The 27897-nt window shown below is 39.2% G+C and overlaps 1 protein-coding gene across 6 annotated transcripts; it reads right to left on the bottom strand.

Annotated features, from left to right (window-relative positions):
- Positions 1–6: 6 nt before the first annotated feature.
- On the bottom strand, positions 7–27836 carry THAP12 (THAP domain containing 12). Of its 6 annotated transcripts, XM_047879213.1 has the most exons (5): positions 27441–27825; positions 12625–12745; positions 8950–9057; positions 4393–4429; positions 7–2902 (listed from the first exon to the last, which is right to left on the bottom strand). In XM_047879213.1, exons 1-5 carry the CDS (start codon positions 27527–27529, stop codon positions 969–971), a joined length of 2289 nt encoding a protein of 762 aa, XP_047735169.1. In that variant the 5' UTR covers positions 27530–27825; the 3' UTR covers positions 7–968. The 6 variants fall into 6 exon arrangements, with proteins under 6 accessions (XP_047735169.1, XP_047735170.1, XP_047735171.1 ...); XM_047879214.1 differs by lacking the exon at positions 8950–9057 and having other exon boundaries at positions 27441–27826; XM_047879215.1 differs by lacking the exons at positions 4393–4429; positions 27441–27825 and adding an exon at positions 11624–11718.
- Between the last annotated feature and the right edge of the window lie 61 nt (positions 27837–27897).

Below are 27897 nucleotides of genomic sequence, written 5' to 3'. Positions count from 1 at the left end.
CTGAACTTTAAACAAAATTCACATTTTATTTAGGTTGAAATAAACTATACAAAATTGATTTTCTTCACCAAAAATAACAGTAATATTTTCTGTATTATTCCTAGGTAAACCACAAAACACTTATTTTTGTAGGTTTTCCAGGTTTTGTTTAGAAATCAAGACAAGGCAGTAGATACAGTCATGGAAAAAGACAGAGGAAAACAGACAAATCAGTTGTCAGTATCCACGGCCTCTGATCCTGTCTTGACCATGAAACAGAGGTGTTCAACAAATACCTGCTAAAAAGCTTATGAAGATGTAGGCTCAACAAAGGAATGTAAACAGCAACAACCCAATGTGGACCGACAATGGCAGGCTAGCCCATTCAAACTCTAACTGTAACTTGTTCTTTTAAGTTCGTTTGATAAAGACAAAATCTACACTGAAATCCTTGCAAGCTCACATGTTTTCCATTCTCTCTCTCTCTCTAGCTGTCTGATAACTCCCTTAAATCTCCATTACAGATTTTTAACATACTTAACACTCCAGGTCACTCATGAGCTTCACTGTAACATTCTATAAAATATATTCCTTTCTCCCACACCTCTTCCAAATCTATTTCTTCTAAGAACTGATAACTCAATACCCGACAACTGGATCCAGTGATAATAAATGTTATGTCTAAAATGACTTAACTAAAACAATTCCAAAGTGCCATTAGCAGAGATCCCACAGAAATGTAATGTGGCACTTTCAACGCTATCTTCTGGAAGAACAGTTATGTCTCCAAAGCATAAGAGTTCAAACGGGGGCCATTTAAATAGGCAGATTATCAATGGCTAATGTACTCAATGGGAGGTCAACAGGTCAAGATATTCAGTGATTAAGTGGCCTACGTATACCTGACAGCTTTTCCGTAAGATGTTTTCAAATTTCTTACAGATTTTTCCAAATATCAAACATAAGAGAAAGCCTACTTTAAAAGTCTCCTAGGTATTTTCAATGGTTTCTGAGTTATCTGTAGGAAGCTCTGACTTAGTTGTATAGAGTTTGATATAGGTGTCCACCATTAAATCCAGATCATGTTTTATATCAAAATTTATGTTAAGCAAAGCCAAGTTACTTGACCTTTGGTCTGTCAAAGTGTTCCTCAGGTATGCTTTGAGACGCTTTCGCCCATTTTCATAGCGTTCATTCTCAACCTTCATCACAGGAAGAATGCATAGGACTTTCAGCAATGCATAAACATTAGGAAAAAACTTGATGTCTGGCAGATGCAGGGCTTCATAAATGGTGGATGGAAGCTCTATATCTTTCCCTCTGTGTTTCCACTTGATTCTCCAACAATGCAGCTCAGCTGAGAGTGTGTCCGGGTTGGGTAAGTCACTCCTGTACATGTCAGCATGGTGTTCCTCCGATGTATTAAATTTGAGCTGTCCCATGACAGAGGGCACCAGAGATAAGCATTTAAGAGCTTTGAGGTGCTGTTCTGAGAATATATCTTTCAGTTCCTGAATAATGTGTTCCACTGTTGGAACACTTAGAGTTTCTTTATAGTAACTCTCGGAGGTTAGCTGAGATTCCAGGTTACCTTGCTGGGCTCTGCGGAACTTCCCAGGGAGCTTCATCTGAATATCAAGTTTAGTAGCCAAATTTGTGGCTTCTTCAAACCAAAATTCATGATAAACTTCGATATTTTCCATCACTTCATTCAGTGAATGCAGTACTGCAGTCAAGCTACTGGCTGCAAAGAAGACATCGGAGGTTTGCCCCTGGAGATTTTTCCCAAAGGCTCTTGTAAAAGATAGAACATTTTTAAGAACAACAATGGTAACGACGAAATCAAAATCTGTTACTGCACTACAGAGTACAAACGCTCGGCCAGCTATATAGTTATTCCATCTAATGTTTGTGTCACTATTTATACCATCTAAACATAAAACAAGTGCTTGTAGGAGGTCCACTAAAATTTCGAAAGCATCGTGCCTACCTGTCCACTGAGAATGGCAAATTTCCTTGAGTTCTTTACCCTTTTCCTCATTGTTCTGAAAGAGGACAGAAATGACATTGTCAAGCTCTAAAAGCAGTTGTGGAGATCGATGGAAGAAAGAACAGACTTCCTCAATGGTTCCTAATGCAACAGATACTCCCACAACAGGCACGGATTTTGCCAACCACATATTTAAGGCACAGGAAGAGCAAAGTGTGTAGACAGCTTGGGGATATTTCTCTAAAAGCCTAGAAGCAACAACTTTCATTTTGGAAGAAAATCCACTGGACACAATGTAAGCCTGGCCACGACAATACTCCATGTTCAATCCCCACTTCTCAGTTATCGTGGTGTGAAATTTCACAGCCAAAATTTCTGCATCAGCTTCATAAGGCAAGAAGCCCACAAATTCCTCTCTCAGGTTATGAGACTCATCAACAAACCTCACCAGCACAGGCAAGTGCTCTTCTCCTGCTATGTCCACTACATCGTCAGTGATGATGGAAAAGAAGTGGGAGTCTCTCACTTCCCTGAGGGTTTCCTCCCGAATGCAGCTCTCACAGATCTCTAGCATCTGCTTCTGCTGTGTTTTCGAGCAGAACAATGTGTTAACTGCTGTTGTCTCAAAGCGCTTTCTCAGAACCTCTTCACCAGAATTTATCCGGCACTCCAGGAGTGCTTGAAAGTTATCCGGGGTAAAGAGACCCTCTGGGAGTCCATCAGTTTCATGCCCATCCAGAGGGATGTTTTGTTTTCCCATTAGAATTAAAATTTCAAATAAAGATTTTAAGTATTCTTTGTTTTCTTTCTCTTCAAGGGTTAGAGGTAAAATGTCTTCATCCTGTTCTTCACCCCCTTCTTCTGCACTGGGGTTCTGAGCATTGCTGTTGTTTATTTCTTTATGTTTTTGTTCCTGTTCAGAAGTTTCATCAACTGGAAAACAAAGAATCAATTTTATAAACAGGCTCATGAGGAATGATACAAACAAAAAAAATCATGTTTTTGATTGGTTAAATATTTAAATTCAGGAGCTCATCCATTCAACATTCACAACGTACCTACTGGACCACAGACTAGGATACAGAGGTTAAAATAAGACACACTCTAGTGGAGACAAAAACTGTATACAGAGATTTTAATCCTACATGTAAATGTTACATATAAGAGAGGAACGATTTCTTACAAACTTAACAAGGCACGTCACATAAAACACGTCCAGACCAGTAACGGTCTGTGCCCTCAGGAAAAAGAGGAAGAGAACTAATATTTATTGAAGCACTGTGTTGGCATTTTATATGTATCACATTACTCCCTCTATAGGCAGGTGCTATCAATCCCGCTTGACAAATGAGGAAAGTAAATAATTGCCCAAGGTCACAGATGTAGTTAAAAGGATGAAGGTGAAATTCAAATCCAAACCTGTCTGGTTCCAAGGTCCATGCTAATGCAATTTCTATGAAATCATTAAGCTACACTTTAATATGGGAGATGAGAATTATATAAGCCAACATAACATAAGGTATATTGACACAATTTTTAGGGCAAATAATAGACTACTAGAAGTATTAGCCAAATCTCTTTGTACGTGGATTGAAAAACTGAGCCTCTGAGGTTAGTGTCCTGCCCATAGTCATATACACAACCTTGCAAGTCCTAGACCCTGTGGTCCCCTCTAGGTTCATTTTCTAATCATCATAGGATATTAGAAGCTCTAACAACAAAATGAGTATAATTCTCCAAATCAGGCACCCTGTTTCAAGCTACTCTACTTCTGCGCAGAATACATCTCCCTCCTTTGCCTGACTCCCTCAGGACTACTGTCAGGATTAAATGAACTAAGTAAAGCACCTAAAGACTTAACATCAACAGTTATGTTAATAAAAATAATAATAGCACAGTAGGAGGAGGAGACCGAGAAGGAAGAATAATAGTAGTAATAGACAAAAACAAAAACAACGACTAGCCCTCATCCTTTGGTGACACAGGTCAGGCATCAGCACCTGCAGAAAGGCTACTGTGACTCCTACTCTCTATTAGGCTAAGTGTCCTCAAAGCACTTTTCCTTAAACATTTATCAAGAACTTATGATGCACCACACATCGGGTGGACAAAGATTCTGCTCTTGTCCTTTACTGCTGCCTTTCCTTCCCTCCACAGGGACACTGTGTGCCTGCCACCCCACCACACACCAAGAGCACAGCTAGTAGGGAAGCGGCCAAGTACATGGCACAGTAGCACTCAATCAAGAAACTAAACTAAGACTTCTGTCTCACAGACAATTCCAGACCACAGGAAAATGCCTACCACACTCTTACATCACTCTCACGGTAGGTTTTGGACATAAAACATATTTATTTGTCCTTACCAGGTCAAGGCCTTTTTAAAAGGCATTCAGAAGTTCAGTCATTAACACTATCACTTACTTTTTTTCTGTTTCAGTGTCCTGATTTCATCTTCACTCTAAGTGACAAGAAAAAAGAAGAAGAAAAAAAAAAAAACACCTTTAAGAAAACTGAACTCTAGCACATCACTGTAGATTCATAAGTAAAAAGCATACTGTGACTCAAATTTAATTCCTTCGAAAGCATAAATTCCTTACAATGAATACATTCTTCAAACATAGAAATGACAGAAAAACCAGAAAAATAATTTACTAATGATTCCAAGCTCATAATAAAATACTAGAGGAGACAGGGTGCCTGGGTGCTTCACTCCATTAAGCATCCTACTCTTGATTTTGGCTCAAGTCATGCTCTCCGGGTTCGTGCGCCAGCTCCATGCTGAGAGCACGGATTCTCTCTCTGCCCTCCCCGCTTTCTCACTTTCTCAAAACAAATAAACAAACTTTATTTATTTAAGTTTTTTAAAAAACACTGAGGAGAAAGAATACATCGCTTAACTTACTTTATACTTAAATCAACTTAACTTTGGGTTACAAGTGTTTGAAAGCTAATAAAAGGCATGAAAGTACAGGATGATGCTTGGCGTCAAATCCAAGGGGTCACAAATCATGTCCCCTCCAATTTGTTCCTGGGGGATGCCACATAAGAGAGAGCTGCTGGATCCCAGAACCTAACACAAAAGCTGTGAGAATTCCCTGGGAAGCAGAAAGTAACACAGTACCAGTATGGAAGAGAAATGGATGCATACAGCATAGAGGGCCAAGTACATACAGGATTAAACTGAGGAAGAACTTTCCAGTTATGTCCTTTCTCTTCCTCTAACCCACTGCAATGCTTAAACCACAAACCACCCCATTACTATTCAGGAGCAGGCAAGGAGCACTACCAGTGACAGCTTGAGTTAGAAGGGTACCTGCTAGGCAGCATAGGAACATGATACTGATAACAAGAAACATCAGCAGGCTAGCCCATCTAGAACATTCCCTCCTTATCCCATGAGCTACAGTTACAAGGATGGCAAACCTATAAGAGTATGTCTGCATTAAGGTATTTGAGGTTCCCAAGGGGCAGAATATAGGGAAATGGTAGCTGGAGGATGGGAAGTGGCTGAGCTCCTCACTCCTGGTACGTAGGGCTAAGAAGAGAGCTGATGTGGAAAAATACAGGGGTGTGTCACCATTCATCTAGGAGACATCCCAGAAAAACAAATAAATAAATAGAGGGAAAGAAATGTATGAAGAAATAAAAACTGAGGATTTCTCAGAACTTAAAGGTGTCAGTCTGGATAACTAAAAAACCATCTAGACACAGGTTAGCAAAATTAAAAATGTCAAATATAAAGAAAAAATACTAAAGACTTTGAGGGAGAAAAGCAAATCATCTAAAAAGTAACAAGAATTAGGCTAGCATCAGACTTCAATAGAAATAACAAATGCAAAAACTAGAAAGAATCAATATCACACAGACTACATATATACTCCATGAATTATTAATAACTTAATATTACAAAATAAAAGCTACAAAATGGTTTTAAAAAATAAACCCATGCCTGGAAACTAAAAACAAAAATAACCCTATGTTAAAGGAACAGGGGAATTTACAAAACACTCCTGACTAATCAACAAAAACACTACATGTCTATAATTATGGGATACAGCTAAAACACACTTAGACATTTACAACTGTGAATACATAAAAATATGAGCTAAACATTCAAGAAGTCAGAAAAAGAGCCAAAAAATAAATCTCTCAAATCAAGATGAAACCAAATAAATCACAATGCAACAATCATTGATAATACTAACTGATTTCCTTGCAAACAATATTAAAATAATTTTAGGATCAGGGATGCCTGGGTGGTTCAGTCAGTTAGGCGTCCGACTTTGATTCAGGTCATGATCTTACAGTTCATGGGTTCGAGCCCATGTCTGGCTCTGTGCTGACAGTTCAGAACCTGGAGCCTGCTTCGGATTCCGTGTCTCCCCCTGCCCCTCCCCTGCTAGTTCTCCCTCCCTCCGTCACTCTCTCTAAAAAACAAACATTAAAAAAAATTTTTTTAAATAATCTTAGGGTCAGAAAAACACAAGCGCTCCAAAATCCTATATGCAGTTCTTAAAAACAAATGAAATACAAGAGAAAACCAATAAATGAATCAAAATTGCAAACAAAATATTCCCTCACCCACCCCAAGCACTCTGATGGTTTTATGTTTAACTTTCATGAGCAGAGAGTATATACCTTATACAAGTTTTTCCAGAAAATCTGAGAGAAAAGGAAAACTATCCAACTAATTTTATAAGGCTAATAGAACCCTGACATCATTAAGTGGATAAGAGGAGTACAATGAAAGAAAATTACAGGACAACACTTATAAATGCAAAATCCTAAATAAAATATCAACCAACTAAATCAAACAAATGAAGAGAGATAATGCAATCAGTTAGGGTTCATCACAGGAATGCAAAGATGGTTCAACACCAGAAATCCATGAGCTATTCGCTACATTAAAAAAACCTGAATTTTTCTACTCAATAGATGCAGTTAAAGCTTTTGGTAAGTTCAACAAGTTATGATAAAAATTCGGAATATGAGGACTAAAAGGGAATGAAAGGAATTTCCTTAACTTGATAAAAACAGTATCAGGGGAACCTGGGTGGCTCAGTCAGTTGAGTGTCAGACTCTTGATTTTGGCTGAGGTCATTATCCCAGTGTCATGGGATTGAGCCCTGTATTGGGTTCCATCTTGAGCAAAGAGACTGCTTAAGACTCTCTCTGCCCTTCTCCTCACTAACACACACTGTCTCAAATAAAAGAAACCCAAAAAACCCTCTTTAACAGTATCAGCAACAAACATCACACTTAATGCAACAAGGCAAGCATATCATCTGTGACATTACTGGGACTGTTCAACACAGCACTTCTCAGGATCCTGACTAAACAGTAACACAAGCAAAAGAAAAAATTAAAATTATGAGGATTAGAGGAGGCAAATTTGTCCTTATTTGGAGATGATAAAATCAACTTCATAGAAAACTCCAAAGACTAGTAGGAATTAACCAAAATTAGTTCTTCAAAATTGCTGGAAACAATCTCAACCAGAATACATAACCTATACCAACAAAAGCCATAATGTATTTAGGAAGTAATTTAAGGAATGTACACATTGTTCTCTTTTACAAAACTGCAGCAAAAACCCTAAAGTTTTTTCAAATTTTTGACTTTCTGCACTCCTTAAAGTATGTTAATAGTGTATTCAAAGAACTAGTATTTAGTCTGGTCAATGGCTGCTGTTACCTGAAAGCTATTTTTTTCTGTTTATGGGTGGGACCAATTAATATTTTAAGATGTTAATCCAAAGCATTTGTGTTGAAAATCCCAATGCAATTTCTAGAAGAACTGGACGAAATCTCAAATTCATATGACGGAATAAAGATCCACAAGTAGCTAAGACAATTTTGAAAAAGAAGAGTTAAGAAACCACTGTATTTGCAAGTAAGATAAATTATAAAGCCATGGTAATAAAAGCAGTACATATGTGGTACTGTTGTGAACGGTGGTACATATGTGAACAAACACATTTTCCAATAAACAGAACAGAGCTCCCAGAAACACTGTGCATATATGGAAACTTGGTATATGACAGGGGTGGCACCTTAAAACCAGTGAAGGAAAGGACAGATTAACAGACGATATGGAGAAAACTGATTCTCTATAAGGAGAAAAATAAAATTAGATCTCTACTGAACACCATACATACAAAGCCCAAATGGATCAAAGATCTAAATATGAAAGGTAAACAAAGAAAAAATGAGGAAAATGAGATAAATGTTGTCTTAAAAAAGCACACAGTAGGTAGACTAAAATGACAAATATTAAATACATTAACATGGATACCAAAAGGAGGGGGAGAAAATGGGAATGGTAATAGTGGAAGGAAGAGAAAAAATAATAAACAAAATAAGGGTCTTGCTGGTGGCAATGATGGCAGAAAGTCATGGACTGAAGAGCCTTGATTAATTTAATTTTGTTCACCTAATATCAACAAAAAGTGGTAGGTTTCAATTATTAGAACTAAAGGGTATCAACGGAACATGAAAACATGCATAAACGATGCCATAAACAGAGATTTAAAAGCTTTTTCTGACACTGTCAGTACTTAATAGTGACGGAACCATTATCTCTAGGTAAAAGTATCCATGTCTTAACTTTCATACTTTCCCTTTCTTTATCCCTTTGTCCTGAATTCTGGAAATATCCCTCAGTTCCACTTTCCTCACTACAAAAGAAAAGGTAGTGTTTTGTTTTGTTCCCAGGAAGGGAATGTGCTAGTGGCCTATAATTAACAGCACACTTTGGCCCAAGTCAATGAGTATCAACTGGCTAAATTTGAGAACGATTTTCCAATTTAAACACTAATCATCTTACATCCATCCTTCTTCAATAATAACCACAGCATTTATTTCCCATGTTACCTTCGGAAATAGAGAGTAACTTGGGTTCAATTTTAAGATGAATGCATCTATATTTGATTTCACAGTATTACGGGGGGTGGGAAAGCCAAAAGCACATTTGACATACCAATTCTTTTATTCGTTTTCTGTGTCTACTATGTGGATTGTTCAAATGACTGGTAAGATCAAATATTGTTGGTATTGCATTATCTCGAAGAACTGTCCTATAAGGACTCTGAAAAAGAAAAATGTGTTAATTCAGAGACAGTCCTTAAGAATGTATTACACATAAAGAAAATGCTATGTTAATGACTTCCCCAGTACTCCTTCAACTCCAGCTCTAAAGTGTAGAGACTTGCAGAATGATGATGTCCGTCCAGATCAGGTATTATTTCTAACTCTTTTTGTTTTTGCCCTTCTGGCAATCTTACTATTTTAAATTAAGGAACGAAGTTCATGGTAAGCATAAAAAATAAGATATATTTGCATTTTGCATATATATTTCTAATTCATCCTCCCAGCTACTTCACTGTTTAGCTCTTCCATGAGCCCACCAAATCTACAGCAGGCACAAGAGTTTCTCAATCTATCCCTTTCTATGTTCTTAATTCTTCCCTACTTTCCCCGTGGTTCTATCCACTTTTCACTACTATTACTGAGAAGTATCAAGGTACGATGGACTGGTGGGACCCAGGAGACCTAGGAACTAGTCCAAATTCTACCAGTTACTCACTGTGAGATCCTAGCCAAATACTTTCCCTTTCTGGGCCTCAGTTGCCTCTTCTGAATAAATTTCTAGTGTTGAACTAGACCATATTTCCCAAATTGAAATTATTCACATACTAATGATAATACTTGCATACCACCATCTGCACTCTCACATTATCCACTGACTTTTTAAGTCAGCATTGTCTTAAGCAATAAAAACTATAAAATAATGATTTTCATGAGCTGTATTTTTAACACATATTGTGAAATTCCTAAAATAAAAACTGATTCATGTGCCACTTGAATTCATTTATACCATGATATATATAATCATATTTCTGCAAACACTAAACTAGGTATTTCTAAATTTCTAATTCTAATGTTCTTATCACTGAAGGATGACCATTCTCTATCCTAATTCCCGTTAACCTAATCCAACCTGGCTAGACGCTAGATGCATACTTAGATGTTGACAGTCTTCAGCAGCCAACCCAGAGGTCGGGTAGGGACAAGAATTTTATTAACAGGAAGAGTAACAGATAAATAACTGCATATGTTCACCCCAGCTAGTCAAAGAAACAATGTCTTTTAATTTCTTCACAGATCTGCACTGATAAAGACAAAATACTCTTCTTTTTAAAAAGCTTTCTTGGGCGCACCCGAGGGGCTCAGTCAGTTAAGCGTCCGACTCTTGATTTCGACTCAGGTCATGATCTCACAGTTCATGAGTTTGAGCCCTGGGTCAAGCTCTGTGCGGACAGTGCAGAGCCTGCTTGGGATTCTCTTTCTCCCTGCCTTTCCCCCCAAGCCCCTCACCTCTCTCTCTCAAAATACATAAACTTTAAGAAAAATAAAAGAAATAAAGAGCTTTCTTGGGAGCAGCAATTATTTCAAAGCTGATTATTAAAGCATGTTCAAAGTATATGCCAAACAAAAATAACAACTCCTATCTATATTTTTTCATCCAGAGAAGGAAGATTAGGATGATATGAAGAAAAAATATATAACTAAAGGGAACACACTATCTCAAGTTTTATCTAAAGAGTTGTTAAACACATTTGGGAAGTACTTCTATTCAGATTCATTTTCTAGATCACCCCCATACCTCATAAAAAACAAAAAGAAAATCTATTTCTCAATGCCACTCAGCTTCTAGTGCTGGGCCAATTATCCTGAGTCTATTAGGAAGTCTGAATCAGAGATTGATCAGTGACACAATCACTGAAGGGAGCAAAAACTATACTATACCCTAAACATCTCATCTTTCCCACTTAGCAAACATGTCACAACAGACATAAACATATACAGTCCACTCTTGATATCTTACCAATTATTAAATAAGGAGGGATAAAACATTCTTAATGAATTTCTTAAATTCACATCAATTTGCTGCAAACCAAATTACAGACCGAAAAACAGAACATGAATTAAAAACATGTTACTATTTAGAAATATTTATTTATAAGTATGCATTCCAAAAAGAGCTATTTTCAATTTATGTGCAGGATAGTTTTAACTCAGTATCAAGATTTAATCTTCAACTGCTGAATTAAGGTTTGAGCATAAAGCAGTGACCTTACTCTAGCATCAAGGATAGTATCTGGCTTCAGTGGAACTAGCCATGAATGTTTACTGATGAGACCTTCAATGCCAACTAATGAAGTCAAAACTCTCAAACATTTAGATACAGATATCATGTGTAGAGAGAACATTTTCTCGCATTTGCATTAATTTATTCAAGATTTAAGAATCTTGTGGAAATTTAAAAAGCAAAAATAGCTCATCTTTCTGTCCTATGCTCTGACTAAACAAGAATATGAGTGAACTACAATTTTACATGTCTCACAACAATCTGATTGGAATTATGTAATTAAGAGACCATATTTATTATTAAATAAAAATGCATTATGGCTTGTGTATTTAAAATAATAATTTGGGATATTTTTACTTAATGTCAAGAACATAAAAGTAGTTTGCCTTTTACACATACAAAATCCCCTATTTTGGTTGATCATTATTACCCTCTTAACAAAACAAGGCAAAAATATCCCTCAAATATTTGTGATTAAACTGTTGAACCGGAATTGGCTCACCTCCCAATGACTTCACAAGTATCTGCTTCAATTAATTTTGAGAAATAAAATAACCCAATCATTCTTTAGTTTTCTGATGCCTCTGCAAAATGTATCTGAAAAAAATATCAAAATAAATTGCTGCATAACAATATATAGTGTATCTTCAAATCAAGTTTATGTCTATCCCAATATCTGAGATGATACATTAGTTACACCTAAATAAGAAGATATTATTTAACAAAACTGTCTCCCTAGTTTAAGTGTCTCAAATCTGCTTCATTTCAATCAAATCTGCCCTGTTTGTCTAAGTCATAGCAATAACAGAATCACAGAGGGTTAAAAATCTTAGATTTCAGAAATTATCTGGTTTAATCTTCTTATTAGAATTCGGGACCCAGAAGGGAAAGTGACCTGGCCAAATTCACATAGTTAACAGAAGTAAGCTTGAGAGATCCAGGTTTGATACGAAATTGCAAATTATTGAAAGAAATTATTTTTCACATTAAGTATACAATTTTCTTCTTGTTGTAACTTGCACATAAAAATTAAGGGTTGGTTCTACCAGTACATACAAAAACATGAAAACAAAGAGCTCCATTTCTTGATAAAGATTTCACTCATAAAAAAAGCTCTGGAGAATCTGCTCCAAATAAAAACACAAACTTTACCTTAAACAAACACTTTTATAATCATCTAAAATTTTCTTTAAAAAATTAAAAATAAAAAAATGAAATTTTCTGAAGGCTGCATAAGAAATGTAAAAAGGGCAACCTCTGTTGAGTAGTAATGGGGCATCAGAAACAGAGGGGTTAAAAAAAAATACCAGGCTTTTAAGAACAAATTAGATACTATTCAGCTCCAAATTGGTCTTCATCTTTAAAAAAAAAAAAAAAAAAAAAAGTGGCAGGATATAAGAATACACTCCAACATTAACAGATACAGATTTACACTGCCAACCAGATACTGAGTGAATGAGAGACAGAGAAAACAAAAAAACCCCAAGCCCTTCTATTACTTACAGTTCTGCAGATCATAGAGGTCTCAAAGTGTTTGGCACATAATCGATAATGTTTATTTAGCTGATCAGGTGTTTTATCTTCTAAGTCTGCTCTCCTGCAATTCTCCACCCACTTCTGGCACCTATAAATAAAACCAAAATAAAACCAATTATGAAATATGAGCTCACCGTTTAAATTTCAGTATTCAGGGGCACCTGGGTGGCTCAGTCGGTTGAGCGTCCGACTTCAGCTCAGGTCATGATCTCGTGATTCGTGGGTTCGAGCCCCAAGTCAGGCTCTGTGCTGACAGCTCAGAGCCTGGAGCCTGCTGAGGATTCTGTGTCTCCCTCTCTCTCTTCCCCTCCCCTGCTCATGCTCTGTCTCTCTGTCTCTCTCAAAAATAAACATGAAAAAAAAAATCTTTTTTAAATAAATAAATTTTAGTATTCAGTTATAAGACAAATAAATATTATAGACAATGGACTCCTGCTCCCTTCTACCTGCAGAACATGATGTAATTTGGAGAAGATGACTGAAAACAAAATGAGAGCTGGAAGAAACCTTAGAAATCATTTAATACATTCAATTATAGACAAGATTAAGAAATAACTTGCTCAGAGTCATGTACAAAATCAGCAGCAAAACTAGAACTTAAACCTGAGTCTTTCAATTCTCAGCACATCCTAGCACCAGAGAGGAATCAATTATCAGTAGTTCAAGCAAAAGTTGCACAACCATGAAGTCAACAGCCTAACACACTCCCTCGGAACTTCAACTTAAATAAGGTTATGAGGGGCGCCTGGGTGGCGCAGTCGGTTAAGCGTCCGACTTCAGCCAGGTCACGATCTCGCGGTCCGTGAGTCGAGCCCCGCGTCAGCCTCTGGGCTGATGGCTCGGAGCCTGGAGCCTGTTTCCGATTCTGTGTCTCCCTCTCTCTCTGCCCCTCCCCCGTTCATGCTCTGTCTCTCTCTGTCCCAAAAATAAATAAAAAACGTTGAAAAAAAAAAAATAAGGTTATGAAACAACAATGTCATTGCAAAAAATTAGTAAATAGATGTTTTATAAATAATTACAGTTTCTTACAGGAGCATGATGCCTGTGTTAATTTGCCTTATTATGAACATAATTTATTATCTACAATATGTACAGACTGTAAGATACGTAGATTGTAAGCTCCAGGACTACAGGGATTGTTCCTACACAATCTAGCACACAGAAGGTGTTGAAGATAATGAACAGACCAAGTCCATGCCCTCTTGGTACCTACATATCTGCAGAAAAACAAAAACAACAATGATGCATATTAAGCACTTGCTATGAGCCAGACACTGTTCTATGTCCTTTCCAAAAGGGGTACATTATCCCCCTTATGCAGATGAAGAAATGAAGGCACAGAAATATGAAGTAATTTGCTAAAGGTTACAACTAGATCTTTCTTTCCTTTATTTCTCAAGTTTCTAGGAATAAAAATTCTGTCACAAAGAGTCACAAATCTGAAAACACATTCATTTTATAATCACATCATAGTATATTATGTCTTAACATTACAGTTCACACCTACACACACACACACACACACACACTGACACTTAATTCCTTCCACTCTGAATATGTAAAACCATGGTGAAATGTTGATTATCTAACTGAAACTAAAACCACACCTAAATAGTATAGCTTCTCATTCAACCAAGTATTATTGCACAGCAATGATGCCTAAGATGTCGATATTTTAATATTTTGCACAGTTGTGCAATATGATTTCATAAACTTTCATCTTTCAACATCCAAATACTTAGTATAAAAACTGTCTTACTATAAAATAATTTGCCATACTGTTACAGCTGTTTAATTCTTACATCTCTGAAGACCTTCCATACAGAATACTACTGTCTGTATGATCTCTGAACTAAGTTGAGACAGCTTTCCTATACCACAAGCACTCAGATTCAATCAAGAATAGATTGGGCAGAAAGCCCGATTAACTACATCTTGTCTTCCACATCAAATACCAAGAAGTAAATCTAGTATATGTGCTGCCGAAGTGAGCACACCAAGAAGTAAATCTAGTGAAAGATGTGCAAGACCTGTAACAAAAAAAAAATTTTTTTAAGTTTATTTATTTATTTTGAGAGAGAGAGAGTGGGCACGAGTGGGAGGGGAGAGGCAGGAGAGAGAGAGAGAGAAAGGAGGGGAGGGGAGGGGAGGGGAGGGGAGGGGAGGGAAGAGGGAATCCCAAGCAGGCTCTGAGCTGTCAGAGCAGAGCCCAATGCAGAGCTTGAACTCACGAACCATGAGATCATGACCTGAGCCAAAACCAAAAGTGGGACGCTTAACCGACTGAGCCACCTAGATGCCCCTAACTGAAAAGATTTTTTAAATAACTTAAATAAATGATAAATTCATGGATTAGTACACTGAATTCTAAATATATCAATCTTCCTTAAATTGATTTACTGATTCAATACAATCAAAATCCCAACAAGTTCTTTTGTGCATGTCTCTTTGAATGTCTGTCTGTGTGTGTGTGTGTATGTGTGTGTGTGTGTGTGTGTGTGAGTGAGAGAGAGAGAGAGAGAGAGAGAGAGAGAGAGAGAGAAATGGCAATTCTAAAACTTTTTATTTTTTTTTAATTTTTTTTTTAACGTTTATTTATTTTTGAGACAGAGAGAGAGACAGAGCATGAATGGGGGAGGGGCAGAGAGAGAGGGAGACACAGAATCGGAAGCAGGCTCCAGGCTCTGAGCCATCAGCCCAGAGCCTGACGCGGGGCTCGAACTCACGGACCGCGAGATCGTGACCTGAGCTGAAGTCGGACGCCCAGCCGACTGAGCCACCCAGGTGCCCCTAAAACTTTTTATACAGAAATTCAAAGGACTAAGAATAGTTAAGATAACTGTGAGAAAAAAAGTTGAAAGACTTACACTATCAGATATTAAGATTTATTATAAAGCTTAGTAAGACAGTGTGGTATTGGGACAAGGATAAAACAATGAAACAAAATGGAGAGCTACGGACACTTAAGACTAAGGTAGCACTACACAGCAGCAAAGACAAAATTTTTTTGTTTTGTTTTGTTTTGTTTTTACAACAAATAGCATTGAGTCAGGGCACCTGAGTGTCTCAGTTGGTTAAGTGTCCAACTCTTGATTTCAGCTGAGATCATGATCTCACAGTTTGTGAGATCCAGCCCCACATCAAGCTTCATGCTGACAATGTGGAGCCTGCTTGGGATTCTCTCTCCCTCTCTTTCTCAAAATAAACTTTAAAAAAATATTTAATAGTGCTGAGTAAATTCAATAGCCCTATGAAAAAAATTAATCTGACCCCTACTTCTGTATCATATACACAAAAATAAATACCAAGTAGACTGTAGATCTAACTATGGAAGTAAAACAATAAGCTGCTAAAAGATAACACAGGAGACTATCTCCATTACCTTGGCCAAGACAAAGATAATTTAAAGAAGGCAACAGAAAGCACAAACTCTAAACCAAAAGATGAATTAATTTGGCTACTTTATTATTTTTTTTAATATTTATTTATTTATTTTTGAGAGAGAGCGAGCGAGCATAAGCAAGGGAGGGGCAAAGAGAGGGAGACACAGAATCTGAGGCAGGCTCCAAGCTGTCAACACAGAGCCCAATGCGGGGCCCAAACTCATGAACAGTGAGATCATGACCTGAGCCAGAGTCAGACACTTAACCGACTGAGCCACCTAGGCCTCCCTAATTTGTCTACTTTAAAGTTAATAACTTTTCTTCATTAAAAGAAGCCATTTAAGAGCAAAATGGCAACCTACAAAATGGAAGAAGGTATCTGTGATACGTATATCCAACAACAGACTCATATCCAAACTATATCTTTACAACTCCTACAAATAAATTTGACAACCCAATATAAAAATGGGCAAGAAACTTGGAAAAGTAACTTACAATAAAAAGGTTATCCAGATCGGGGTTCCTGGGTGGCTCAACTGCTTAAGTGACTGACTCTGGATTTCAGCTCAGATTGTGATCTCACAGTTCATGGGTTCAAGCCCTGTATCAGGCTCTGAGCTGACAGCACGATGCCTGCTTCGGATTCTGTCTCCCTCTCTCTCTGCCCCTCCCTCGCCCCCCCAAATAAACAAACATTAAAAAAAGCTGGTTACCCAGATGGCCAATACACACGAAAAAAATGTTCATGGAAAAAAAAGGGCTCAATCTCATCAGGGAAATACTAATAAAAACCACTAACGAAATATTGCTACATACCTGCAAAAATGACTACAATGCAAAAGAGATAATACCAAAGATTGATAAGAAAGTGAAAAAACTGCCTGTCAACAGTAAAGAGCATAAACTGTAGTATACTATTGTATACAGAATACTATTCAGCAATGAAAATGAATGAACTAGCTAGATCGCACAAACATAATGCTGAGCAAAATAAGCCAGGAGTACATGCCATGATTTCTTTTATATAAAGTTCAAGAATAGACAAAACTTGAGGTGCCTGGCTGGCTCAGTTGGAAGAGCATGTGACTTGTGAGTTCAAGCCCCATGTTGGGTATAGAGACTACATACATACATACATACATACATAAGAAAGAAATCAGATGCCATTTAAAAAAAAAAAAAAAAAGAACAGGCAAAACTCACCTATGGTGATTATGCAGGAAAAAACTTAATATAGCAGGCCCAAGACTGCTATCTTCATAAAGGCCTGCTTGTAAGGATGGCCTTTTGGCTTGTGCCTGGAAATCTGGCTAACAAGCAGTTCCCTACACTGACATAAAACTTTCCCTAACTGATAAGGTGGCTCATTGTGCTTAGACTGTGCAAACAATATGATTCATACTGAACATCTGCCTTCCTTCTGGGAGTCTAGAATTTTAGTATACGCTAGGCAGAGTGTGTCTATGTGACCAGATCCCAATAAAAACTCTAGGCACTGGATCTCCAATGGGTTTCTCTGGGTAGAAACATGTTCTATATCTCAAACATTACCTGGGTATTCATTTTATAAAAATTCATCAAATTCTGGGGCACCTGGGTGGCTCAGTCGGTTAAACTACCGACTTGATTTCGACTCAGGTCATGATCTCATGGTTCGTCAGTTTGAGCCCCGCATCAGGGCTGCACTGTTAGTGCAGAACCTGCTTGGGATCCTCGGTCTCCCTCTCTATCTCAAAAATAAATAAACATTTAAAAAAATTCATCACGTTCCAGTCTACTAATTTTCCACTTTCTATATATGTCATATATCAATAAAAGATTCCTTCACTCTGTCCCTTATTCTTAGTAACCAACTAACCTAATTGTGTCAAGTCAGACAGTGACTCTGACTAGGGAGAGTGGGATAATGACTTAGCCTCAGAGGAGAAAGAATTTGGGATATTAGTTTTATATATACATATATATATATATACATATATATAGTTACATATAGATATATAGTTATATATATAGTTATATATAGATAGATATATATAAATATATATAAATCTGGGTGAAAGTTTCATGGACACGTCACTCTGAAAATCCAACAAGCCACACACTTATGATTTGGTGATCATCTGCATACATGTGTTTTACACCAATTAAGTTATTAAAGTTTTTGTGACAATTTTTTTTACATATATACATGTATGTACATGCATATGTTTGTGTATACACACAAACGTACACACACACACACTCTAATATGCTTTTAGGCACATATATAATTATCTCTCAAATTTACCACTGTCTCCCCTTCCCTAAATCTCCCTGTCACTGTTCATGCACTCCAGACTCCATAGCCTTTTCCCTTAGCAGGTGAAGTGACTCTCCAAATCCATCTAACTTCCAAACTGGTCTTTTACCTTTCTCTACCTAACACCTTCTCCATGCTGAGAGTAAATGTTTTAAAGTTTTGGGGTTTGATTTTTTTTTTTTTAAGTTTATTTTGAGAGACAGCATGAGTGGGGGAGAGGCAGAGAGAGAGAATCCCAAGCAGGCTCCACACTGTCGGCAAAAAGCCAGATGTGGGGTATGAATTCACAAATGGTGAGATCATGACCTGAGCTGAAATCAAGAGTCAGACATTTGGGGGCGCCTGGGTGGCTCAATCAGTTAAGCGTCTGACTTCGGCTCAGGGCATGATTTCATGGTTCGTGGGTTCAAGCCCTGCATTGGGCTCTGGCTAGACAGCTCAGAGCCTAGAGCCTGCTTCGGATTCTGTCTCCCACCCCCCCCCCCCCCGCCCCTCCCCTGCTTGCACTCTGTCTCTCTCTCTCAAAAACAAATAATAAACATTTTTAAAAATTAAAAAAAAAAAAAAAAAAAAAAAAGAAAGAGAGAGACACTTAACCAACTAAGCCCCGGGCAACCCTGCTGAGTAAACGTTTTAAAGAGCCAATTTCAGAATGTCTTTCCTGCTTAAGATCCTTTAGTGGCTTCTCATGACTCTTAGGATAAAGAAACAATTCCTTACCTGTCATAAGACCCTGAACAATTTGGACCTTGTCTACCTTTCAATCTTATCGAACCACTCTTCTACTCTCTGCCTCTTTACATGCACTGTGATTACTTCTATCCTAGGGTTGTTCCCCATGCTGTTTATTCACCCTAGTATCTTCTTGTCTTTTTTCACTTCCCTGGCTAAGGAAAGCCTATGCAAAGATCAGCCTTCAGATCTTATCTTAAAGATCATTTCTTGAAGGAAACTTTTCTGATTCAGGCATGTATACATATGTGTATGAGTATGTACACACACACAAACAGGGAAGACTCCTCTTCCTCTCTGTATATGGTCTCTCAACATCCTGTATTTAACCTACTATATTACCATGAGCATAAACACGCCTTAGTATATCTCCTCTAAATAATTCTTAACTTGGATCCTCTACATAGCAAAACTAGAGCCCATTTTCACTGTATCTCACATTCTTTCCTCAATCAATTCCAAGGAGGCTTCTGCTTTATCCCTTTTCCATTGAAACTGCTCAAGATTATGAATGACTTCCACCCTGCCAAATCCAATGGTCACTTTCTATCTTCATCTTAATCACCTTTTCAGTACTATTCAGCCTTTTTGTTTTTTTTTATTTTCCCTTTGATAGTTCTCTACTAATGCAGCATTTCCAAAAACATATTTCAAGGAACACTAGTCAACTGTTTCATTAAAAAATTTTGTGGTACCTGGGTGCCTTAGTCGGTTGAGTGACCAACACTTGGTTTCAGCTCAGGTCATGATCTTGTGGTTCTTAAGTTTAAGCCACGCACTGGGCTCTACTCCACAGTGCCTGCTTGGAATTCTCTCTCTCCCCCTCCCCAACTCATGCTATCTCTTAAAATAAACTAAAAAAGAAAGAAAGAAGAAAAAAAGAAAGAGAACTGCATTTTCCAAAACAAAAAACGTTTAGCCAAAAGAATGGCATTGTTTTCCATCTCTGCAAATCTTCTTAATGTCTATCTTAATCTGTTGTCACATGTGGTTTTGGCTGAAGTATATGAAGAAACTCTGGCCCCACACTGCTCTGCAGTTAAAAAAGGTAATTAAAATGTTCCTCCCTTACCCATATTACTGTGAATGTTCTTTGATACTACACCAAAACTCCCCAAGTGGTGGTTTCTTAAAGATGAGTTGCAATGTGGAATCTGAAACCAGACCAATGAGCTTTCTCACTCTATTACACTGAAATCCATCTTGGTGTATCTTACACTTTGACTAGAGCTTTTATCTGTGCATGTCTTTGTAAAATCACAAATTGGTCAATTTGGAAAAGACCAGTTCAGTGAGTTATGCAAACGACTACTATACAATTTATTTTAAAAGTCACATTTATCAATGTCACCACTCATCTCATTAGAAAAGCTTTAGAGTTGTCAAGCTCAAAGTGGTGCCTATAAATTCTCCAAAATTCTCATTTCTGCTTGAATTTCAATTGTTTCCCTTGAAGTGGCAGGCTTATCTCACTCATTTCCAAGAAAGGGCCTAAAAACATTGGCATTTATATAATCATACTTAGAAAACACAATATACAACTTACTGAGCAATGACGTTACTATGTTATGTAGCCCCTCAGAAACCCCACTGCACACTCCTGAAAGAATGAGCAAGAAAAAGGCAAATAACATCAGTGTCATTATGAAATAGTTGTTTACTTTGTGGCACTCCTTCATGAGTGCCCAAAAAAACCACTCTTCTACATTTTACAAGGCAGAGTATATCAACTCTCAATTAACTTTGATTAAATTGCCATAAAAACCTTGGAAGACCTCGCCACCTCAGGGGTGAGTTAGAGCTAATTGCCTGAGAAGCAAAAAGAGGGCTTCAATTGCTCAGCTCACTGTAACAGAAGCATTTCATTAGCTCTCCTTGTACCTTCACCTAGTCTGGGGATGAGCCCCACTATGAGCTGCCCCCAGGCTCCTGCCAAGCCTTGGCATTAGTCAAGCCATCGTGGGGCAATCCAGATTTAGGCAGTTTAAAAAATTTTTAACTTTAGGGGAGCCTGGGTGGCTCAGTTGATTAAGCGTCCGATTTCAGGTCAGGTCATGATCTCGTGATTCATGGGTTCCAGCCCCGTGTCGGGGTCTGTGCTGATGCCAGAGCCTGGAGCCTGCTTTGGACTCTGTGTCTCTCTCTCTCTGTCCCCCCTCTGCTCACGCTCTGTCTCTCTCTCAAAATAAATAAACATTAAAAAAAAAAAGTTTTTGATATGGCACAAAAACAGACACTCAGATCAATGGAACAGAATAGAGAACCCAGAAATGGACCCACAAACGTATGGCCAACTAATCTTTAACAAAGCAGGAAAGAATATCCAGTGGAATAAAGACAGTCTCTTCAGCAAGTGGTGCTGGGAAAACTGGACAGCGACATGAAGAGGAATGAGCCTGGACCACTTTCTTACACCATACACAAAAATAAACTCAAAATGGATGAAAGACCTAAATATAAGACAGGAAGCCATCAAAATCCTTGAGGAGAAAGCAGGCAAAAACCTCTTTGCTCTTGGCCACAGCAACTTCTTACTCAACACGTCTCTGGAGGCAAGGGAAACAAAAGCAAAAATGAACTACTGGGACCTCATCAAAATAAAAATCTTCTGCACAGTGAAGGAAACAATCAGCAAAACTAAAAGGCAACTGACAGAATGGGAGAAGATATTTGCAAACGACATATCAGATAAAGGGTTAGTATCCAAAGTTTATAAAGAACTTATCAAACTCAACACCCAAAAAAACAAATAGTCCAGTGAAGAAATGGGCACAAGACATGAATAGACACTTCTCCAAAGAAGACATCCAGATGGCCAACCGACACATGAAAAAATGCTCCACATCATTCATCATCGGGGAAATATAAATCGAAACCACAATGAGATACCACCTCACACCTGTCAGAATGGCTAACATTACCAACTCAGGCAACAACAGATGTTGGCGAGGATGCAGAGAAAGAGGATCTCTTTTGCTGCTGGTGGGAATGCAAACTAATGCAGCCATTCTGGAAAACAGTATGAAGGTTCCTCAAAAAATTAAAAATAGAACTACCTTACGACCCAGCAATTGCACTACCAGGTATTTATCCAAGGGATACAGGTTTGCTCTTTCGAAGGGGCACATGCACCCCCATGTTTATAGCAGCACTATCAACAATAGCCAAAGTATGGAAAGAGTCCAAATGTCCAACGACGGATGAATGGATAAAGAAGACATGATACACACACACACACACACACACACACACACACACACACACAATGGAGTATTACTCGGCAATCAAAAAGAATGAAATCTTACCATTTGCAACTACATGGATGGAACCAGGGGGTATTATGTTAAATGAAATTAGAGAAAGGCAAGTATCATATGACTTCACTCATGTGAGGACTTTAAGACACAACAGATGAACATAAGGGAATGGAAGCAAAACTAATATAAAAACAGGGAGGGGGACAAAACATGAGAGACTCTTAAATATGGAGAACAAACAGAGGGTTACTGAAGAGGTGTGGGAGGGGGGATGGGCTAAATGGGTAAGGGGCATTAAGGAATCTACTCCTGAAATCACTGTTGCACTATATGCTAACTAATACGGATGTAAATTTAAAAAAATAAAATAACTTTTTGATAAATAAAATTTTAACTTTAATTTTAAATAATTTAGGGGCGCCTGGGTGGCGCAGTCGGTCAAGCGTCCGACTTCAGCCAGGTCACGATCTTGCCGCCCGTGAGTTCGAGCCCCGCGTCAGGGTCTGGGCTGATGGCTCAGAGCCTGGAGCCTGTTTCCGATTCTGTGTCTCCCTCTCTCTCTGCCCTTCCCCCGTTCATGTTCTGTCTCTCTCTGTCCCAAAAATAAATAAACGTTGGAAAAAAACAAACAAAAAAAAATTTAATTTTAAATAATTTATGCTCTCCGTACCACCTGCCTAAGGTGAGTTGATTCAATTATTTTATAGTTAAAAAAAAATGCATAAGTAATGTGGATAAAAGGTATAGTATAGGAAATATAGTCAATGGTATTAGAACAGCACTGCAGGGTGACAGACGGTAGCTACAGCTGTGGGACCACAGTGTAATGTACAGACTTGTTGAATCACTAGGTTGTACACCTGAAACTAATGTTCAACACTGTGTCAACTATTAAAAAAAAACTAAAATAAAAAAATAAAAAGCACATTAATGCCACTTTTTCTAAACCAATAAAAGGTACTATATTTTGAAATTCCACATTGTGCCCTTTATTAACTACACTTTTGAATTTTAAATTACTTCAAATAGCTGTTTATAAGAGTGTCCATGGAATTTATAAATATAACAAATGGGAAACGGGCACCTGGCTGGCTCAGTCAGTGGAGCATGTGACTCTTGATCTCAGGGTTTTGAGTTTGAACCCCATGTTGGGTGTAGAGACTACTTAAAATAAAATCTTTTAAAAATAATAATAAAATAAAAAATAACAAATTAACAAAAATAACAAATGGGAAATGTACTATTTAATAGCATTAAATATATTTATCTTTATTGTTAGTTAACAATATTAACTTTTCAAGAATAGGTTAGCAATGTCACCTTTTATCAACCTTCTCTGACTCATTTACAGGAAAAAAACTAATTATAAATAACCCTAAAAATACTGTTAGTAATTTAATACACACCTCTGAAAACTACTTTATTATAATTAACTCTGGGCACAGTAAAAAAGAAACTGTCAAATACAGAAGAATTTGAAATCCTTAGTATGGGAAGACTTGGTTTAGATAAAAAGTTAGGATCTTGATGACATTATGTCCACTAAAATAAGCCAGATATAGAGAACAATTATATGATTCCATTTCCATGAAGTACACAGAACACACAAAGACTGAAAATGGGATGAATGAGGGGGTGGGGAAGGGAGAGGAAAGGAGTTATTGCTTAACAGTTACAGTTTTTGCTTGGAGTAATGGAGAAAGCTTTGGAAATAGATAGTAATTGCACAACACTGAATGTAATTAATGTCACTGAATTATACACTTAAAATGGCAAATTTTATGTTATGTATTTTACCAAATGTTTAAAAATTAATAACATAATATATACTGAATAATATATAATATGCATTAAAATATAATGTATATTAAGAGTGCATTTAATATACATTTTAAATGGGTGGTATATGCATTATTATTATCTCAATAAAGATGTTAAAAGAGTTAAGAAAAGTTCATAATTTGGTCTTGAAATATTTAAAGGGCTCTGACACGGAAAAGGGCACAGAGTTGCTCAGTGTGACCCTGGGAATAAAACCAGGATCTCCAAAGCATAAATTATAGGGAGGCATGTTTCCACTCAATACAAGGAAGAAACAAGAGCCAAAGCTTTACAAAATCTATTTTTAAAAAATTTTTTTAACATTTTATTTATATTTGAGAGAGAGAGAGAGTGGGAGGGAGACAGAGCACAAGTTGGGGGGGGAGGGGGGGGAGAGAGAGAGAGAGAGAGAGAGAGAGAGAGAGAGACAGACAGACAGAAACCGAAGCAGGCTCCAGGCTCTGAGCTGTCAGCACAGAGCCCAACGCAGGGCTCAAACTCAAAAACTGTGAGATCTTGACCTGAGCCGAAGTCAGACGCTTAACCGACTGAGTCACCCAGGGGCCCCTTACAACATCTTAAATGTCCCTTCACAAAGCAGGAGGTGTTTCAACAAAGACCCCCCTGTCAGGCACGCACAGGGCCCCTAAAGGGTCCATAAATACCTTGGTAGTGGAATGCAAAATTGTGTCTATGTCTTTTCTCCAGTAGTCTTTACCTTAGATTCTCAAAGGGGACCAATGGCACTAGATCTAAAAACTTCTAAATTTGAGACTGTACACCCCTATACTCCCAAGGAGTGTAATGAAAAGAGCACTCTCTATAGTATATGGATACAAAAGATCTATGGTTCAGAATCAACTAGTGGCGCCCTCATTATGCAAATGAAATAAACTCTCAGGAATGCCCTTGGGCTACAATTTGGGTAAAAGGAAGATAATGCTTAATGGGGTAAGGCGCAGTCAGATTCGGATGCTCCTCTACTCTGCTCACCTAAAACCCAACAGCTATTCCTCACTCCTTTGAGCTAGTTTTCCTCACCGGCTTGAACTTTAAATACCAGGAATGCCCCAAGGCTCAATCCTCAGACCTACTCCTTTACTAACCCCATAGCATGGCTTTAAATACCCTCTATAGGGGTGCCTGGGTGGCGCAGTCGGTTAAGCAACCGACTTCAGCCAGGTCACGATCTCGCGGTCCGTGAGTTCGAGCCTCGCGTCAGGCTCTGGGCTGATGGCTCAGAGCCTGGAGCCTGTTTCCGATTCTGTGTCTCCCTCTCTCTCTGTCCCTCCCCTGTTCATGCTCTGTCTCTCTCTGTCCCAAAAATAAATAAACATTGAAAAAAAAAAAATTAAAAATAAATAAATAAATAAATACCCTCTATAAACTCAGAACAACCCATATTTACAATCTCTAGTCTGAAAGTCTCTAAATTCCAGACTATCTTTTTATGGTTTTAGCTCTAAAATATTTAGGTTACTGATCTAAATATGGGCCATTCTGAGTTCGTTTCTGGATACGGTATGAAGAAAAATATCTATTCCTGCACATCAATCAAGCTTCTCAAACTTCACACGTCCCAAACCAACTTTTAATATGCCTCCTCCAAAGCTGCTCCTCCCAGTCTTCCACAGCTCAGTAAATGCTCAGGTTAAAAAAAGGAGCCATTCTTCCCCTTTTCTCTTACAACCTCCATCTAAACCATTTAACAAATCCTGTTGGCTTCACCTTCAAAATGTATCTCAAATACAACAGCTTACCACCTTCTCCTCTACTAACCTGGATTACTGCAATTGCCTTTAGCTGGTCTTCCTGCTCTCGCCTTTGCTTCCCTACAACCTATTTAACAAGTAGTCAGCCATCCTGTTTCAAGTAGTCTCTCTGCTCTAAACCCTTGGATGACTTCCTGTCTCAGAATAAATGCCATAGTGCTTTACATGGCCTACAATGGCCTACACAATTTGCTCCCACTATACAAATGCATACAGTTTTCTGGTCTCATTTTTTCCCTTCTCCCTTCCTTAAACCAGCTCTACTGTCCATGTACTTCTGGCTGTACCTGTAACATGCACGCCCTGACTTCGCATTTACCGTTTCCACAAACTAGAAAGCTCTTCTCCTAGGTAACTGCATGGTTGGCCTGCTCACCTACTTCTAGTCTTTGCTCAAATTCTCCTTCTTAGTGAGACCTTCTTTGACCACCCTATTTAAAATAGCAATTGTGTCTCCCCTGCTACTCGTTTCTCACCCCCCCATTTGCCTTTTCTCCATAGTATTTATCACCATATAACATACTGTATTTACATATTTATTTGTCTATTTTCCTGCTAGAATGTAAACTTTATGAGAGCAGGGGCTTTGATTTGTTCACCTGTATACTCCCAATGCTCAGAGCAACGCCTAGCACACAGGAGGCCTTCAATAAATATTTGTGGAATAAATAGGGTGCTATATTATAATCGCCTTCCTCCGTATGTCTCCTTAACAGACTGTGAGCTTCCTGCAGGCAGCAACACTGTCTCATTTACATCTGAATTTCCAGCACCTAACACTAGTGCTCGGCACATAGTAAGTACTGGTTTGAAATGAACGAATGAACAAGAAGAGGCCAGAGAAAATTCTTCCGACTATCACAGTCCCTACTCTATCACTCTTTAAACGGACGCCAGAGCTTGTGGGTTAACTCAAGGAAGAGGTTTCAATACCAATTCCCACGCCTGTGGGCGTATCCCCCCACTCTACCCTCCGTTATCCCCATTATTAACCAAGTGAGACAATGAGTAACGGTCAGAGCCAGAATTTGAACCGTGAACAAGCCCGATGGAGGAAGTAACTGTGACTTGACGAGATCAAAGAAGGTGACCGGACACTAAAAAGAAACACCGTCCCAGGGGTGGTGGCAAGAAGAAGGAAGGGCCCTGGGGTGACCACAACCGCAGAATCCAAGTCCCTCTTTTGACAGCTGAGGAAACTAAAGCCTAGAGAGGAAAACGACCTGCCCGAGGTCACCCAGCAAGCTAACCAGGGCGAGAACCCGGCTCATCCCGCCCGCGCGCCGCCCCAGTTGCCTCTGGGTTCGGGTGGTGCCCTCGGCGCCGAGCCCCCGCTGGCGCACGTGCTCCGAGGTCCCCGGGCGCTCGCCGGCCGGCTGCTCCAGGCCCGTTCCCCACCTGGGACCGAGGCTGGGGTCGACGACCCGTGGCCCACTCCCCACGCAGCCCCGGAGCGGGCGGTTGGCAGTGCGCACCGCAGAGGTGGGCCCGGGCTGCCGGCTCGGCGCCCGCCGCTTACCTGGCCGGATCCCGCGGGAACCTGAAGAAGGCCAGGTCCGACTGCGTGCTCTTCCTCGTACAGTTGGGGGCAGCGCAGAAGTTCGGCATCGTCGCCCACCCGCCGGCCGGCCCAGCCCTCCCCTCCCCGCCTCCTCAGGGCAGCCCGCCCGCCCGTCGGGGCCGGGGAGGGGAGCCAGGCCGGCCGGCCGGCTCGGCAAGGCCGGCGCGCCGGGGGGAGGGGCGGCGGGCGAGAAGCCGCGAGGGGCAGGAGGGGCGCCGCGGTCCGAGGCCGGGCTGGGGACGCGGCTCCACAGTGCTGTGAGCGGCCGGGAGGATTTACCGCCGCCGCCGCCGCTGCCGCTGGTGCACCTCCCGCCCGCCCGGGACGCTGCCGCCTCCTTCCCACAATGCACCCTGGCGCCCGGGGGTGCCCTCTCTTCTCTCAGCCTTCCTCCCCCGCCCCCTCCTTTCCGCCG

The sequence above is a fragment of the Prionailurus viverrinus genome, chromosome D1, assembly GCF_022837055.1.
Source record: "Prionailurus viverrinus isolate Anna chromosome D1, UM_Priviv_1.0, whole genome shotgun sequence".
NCBI classification, from domain to species: domain Eukaryota; kingdom Metazoa; phylum Chordata; class Mammalia; order Carnivora; family Felidae; genus Prionailurus; species Prionailurus viverrinus.
The sequence above is the reverse complement of the archived record's forward strand: the minus strand, read 5'-3'. Positions and strand labels throughout refer to the sequence as shown.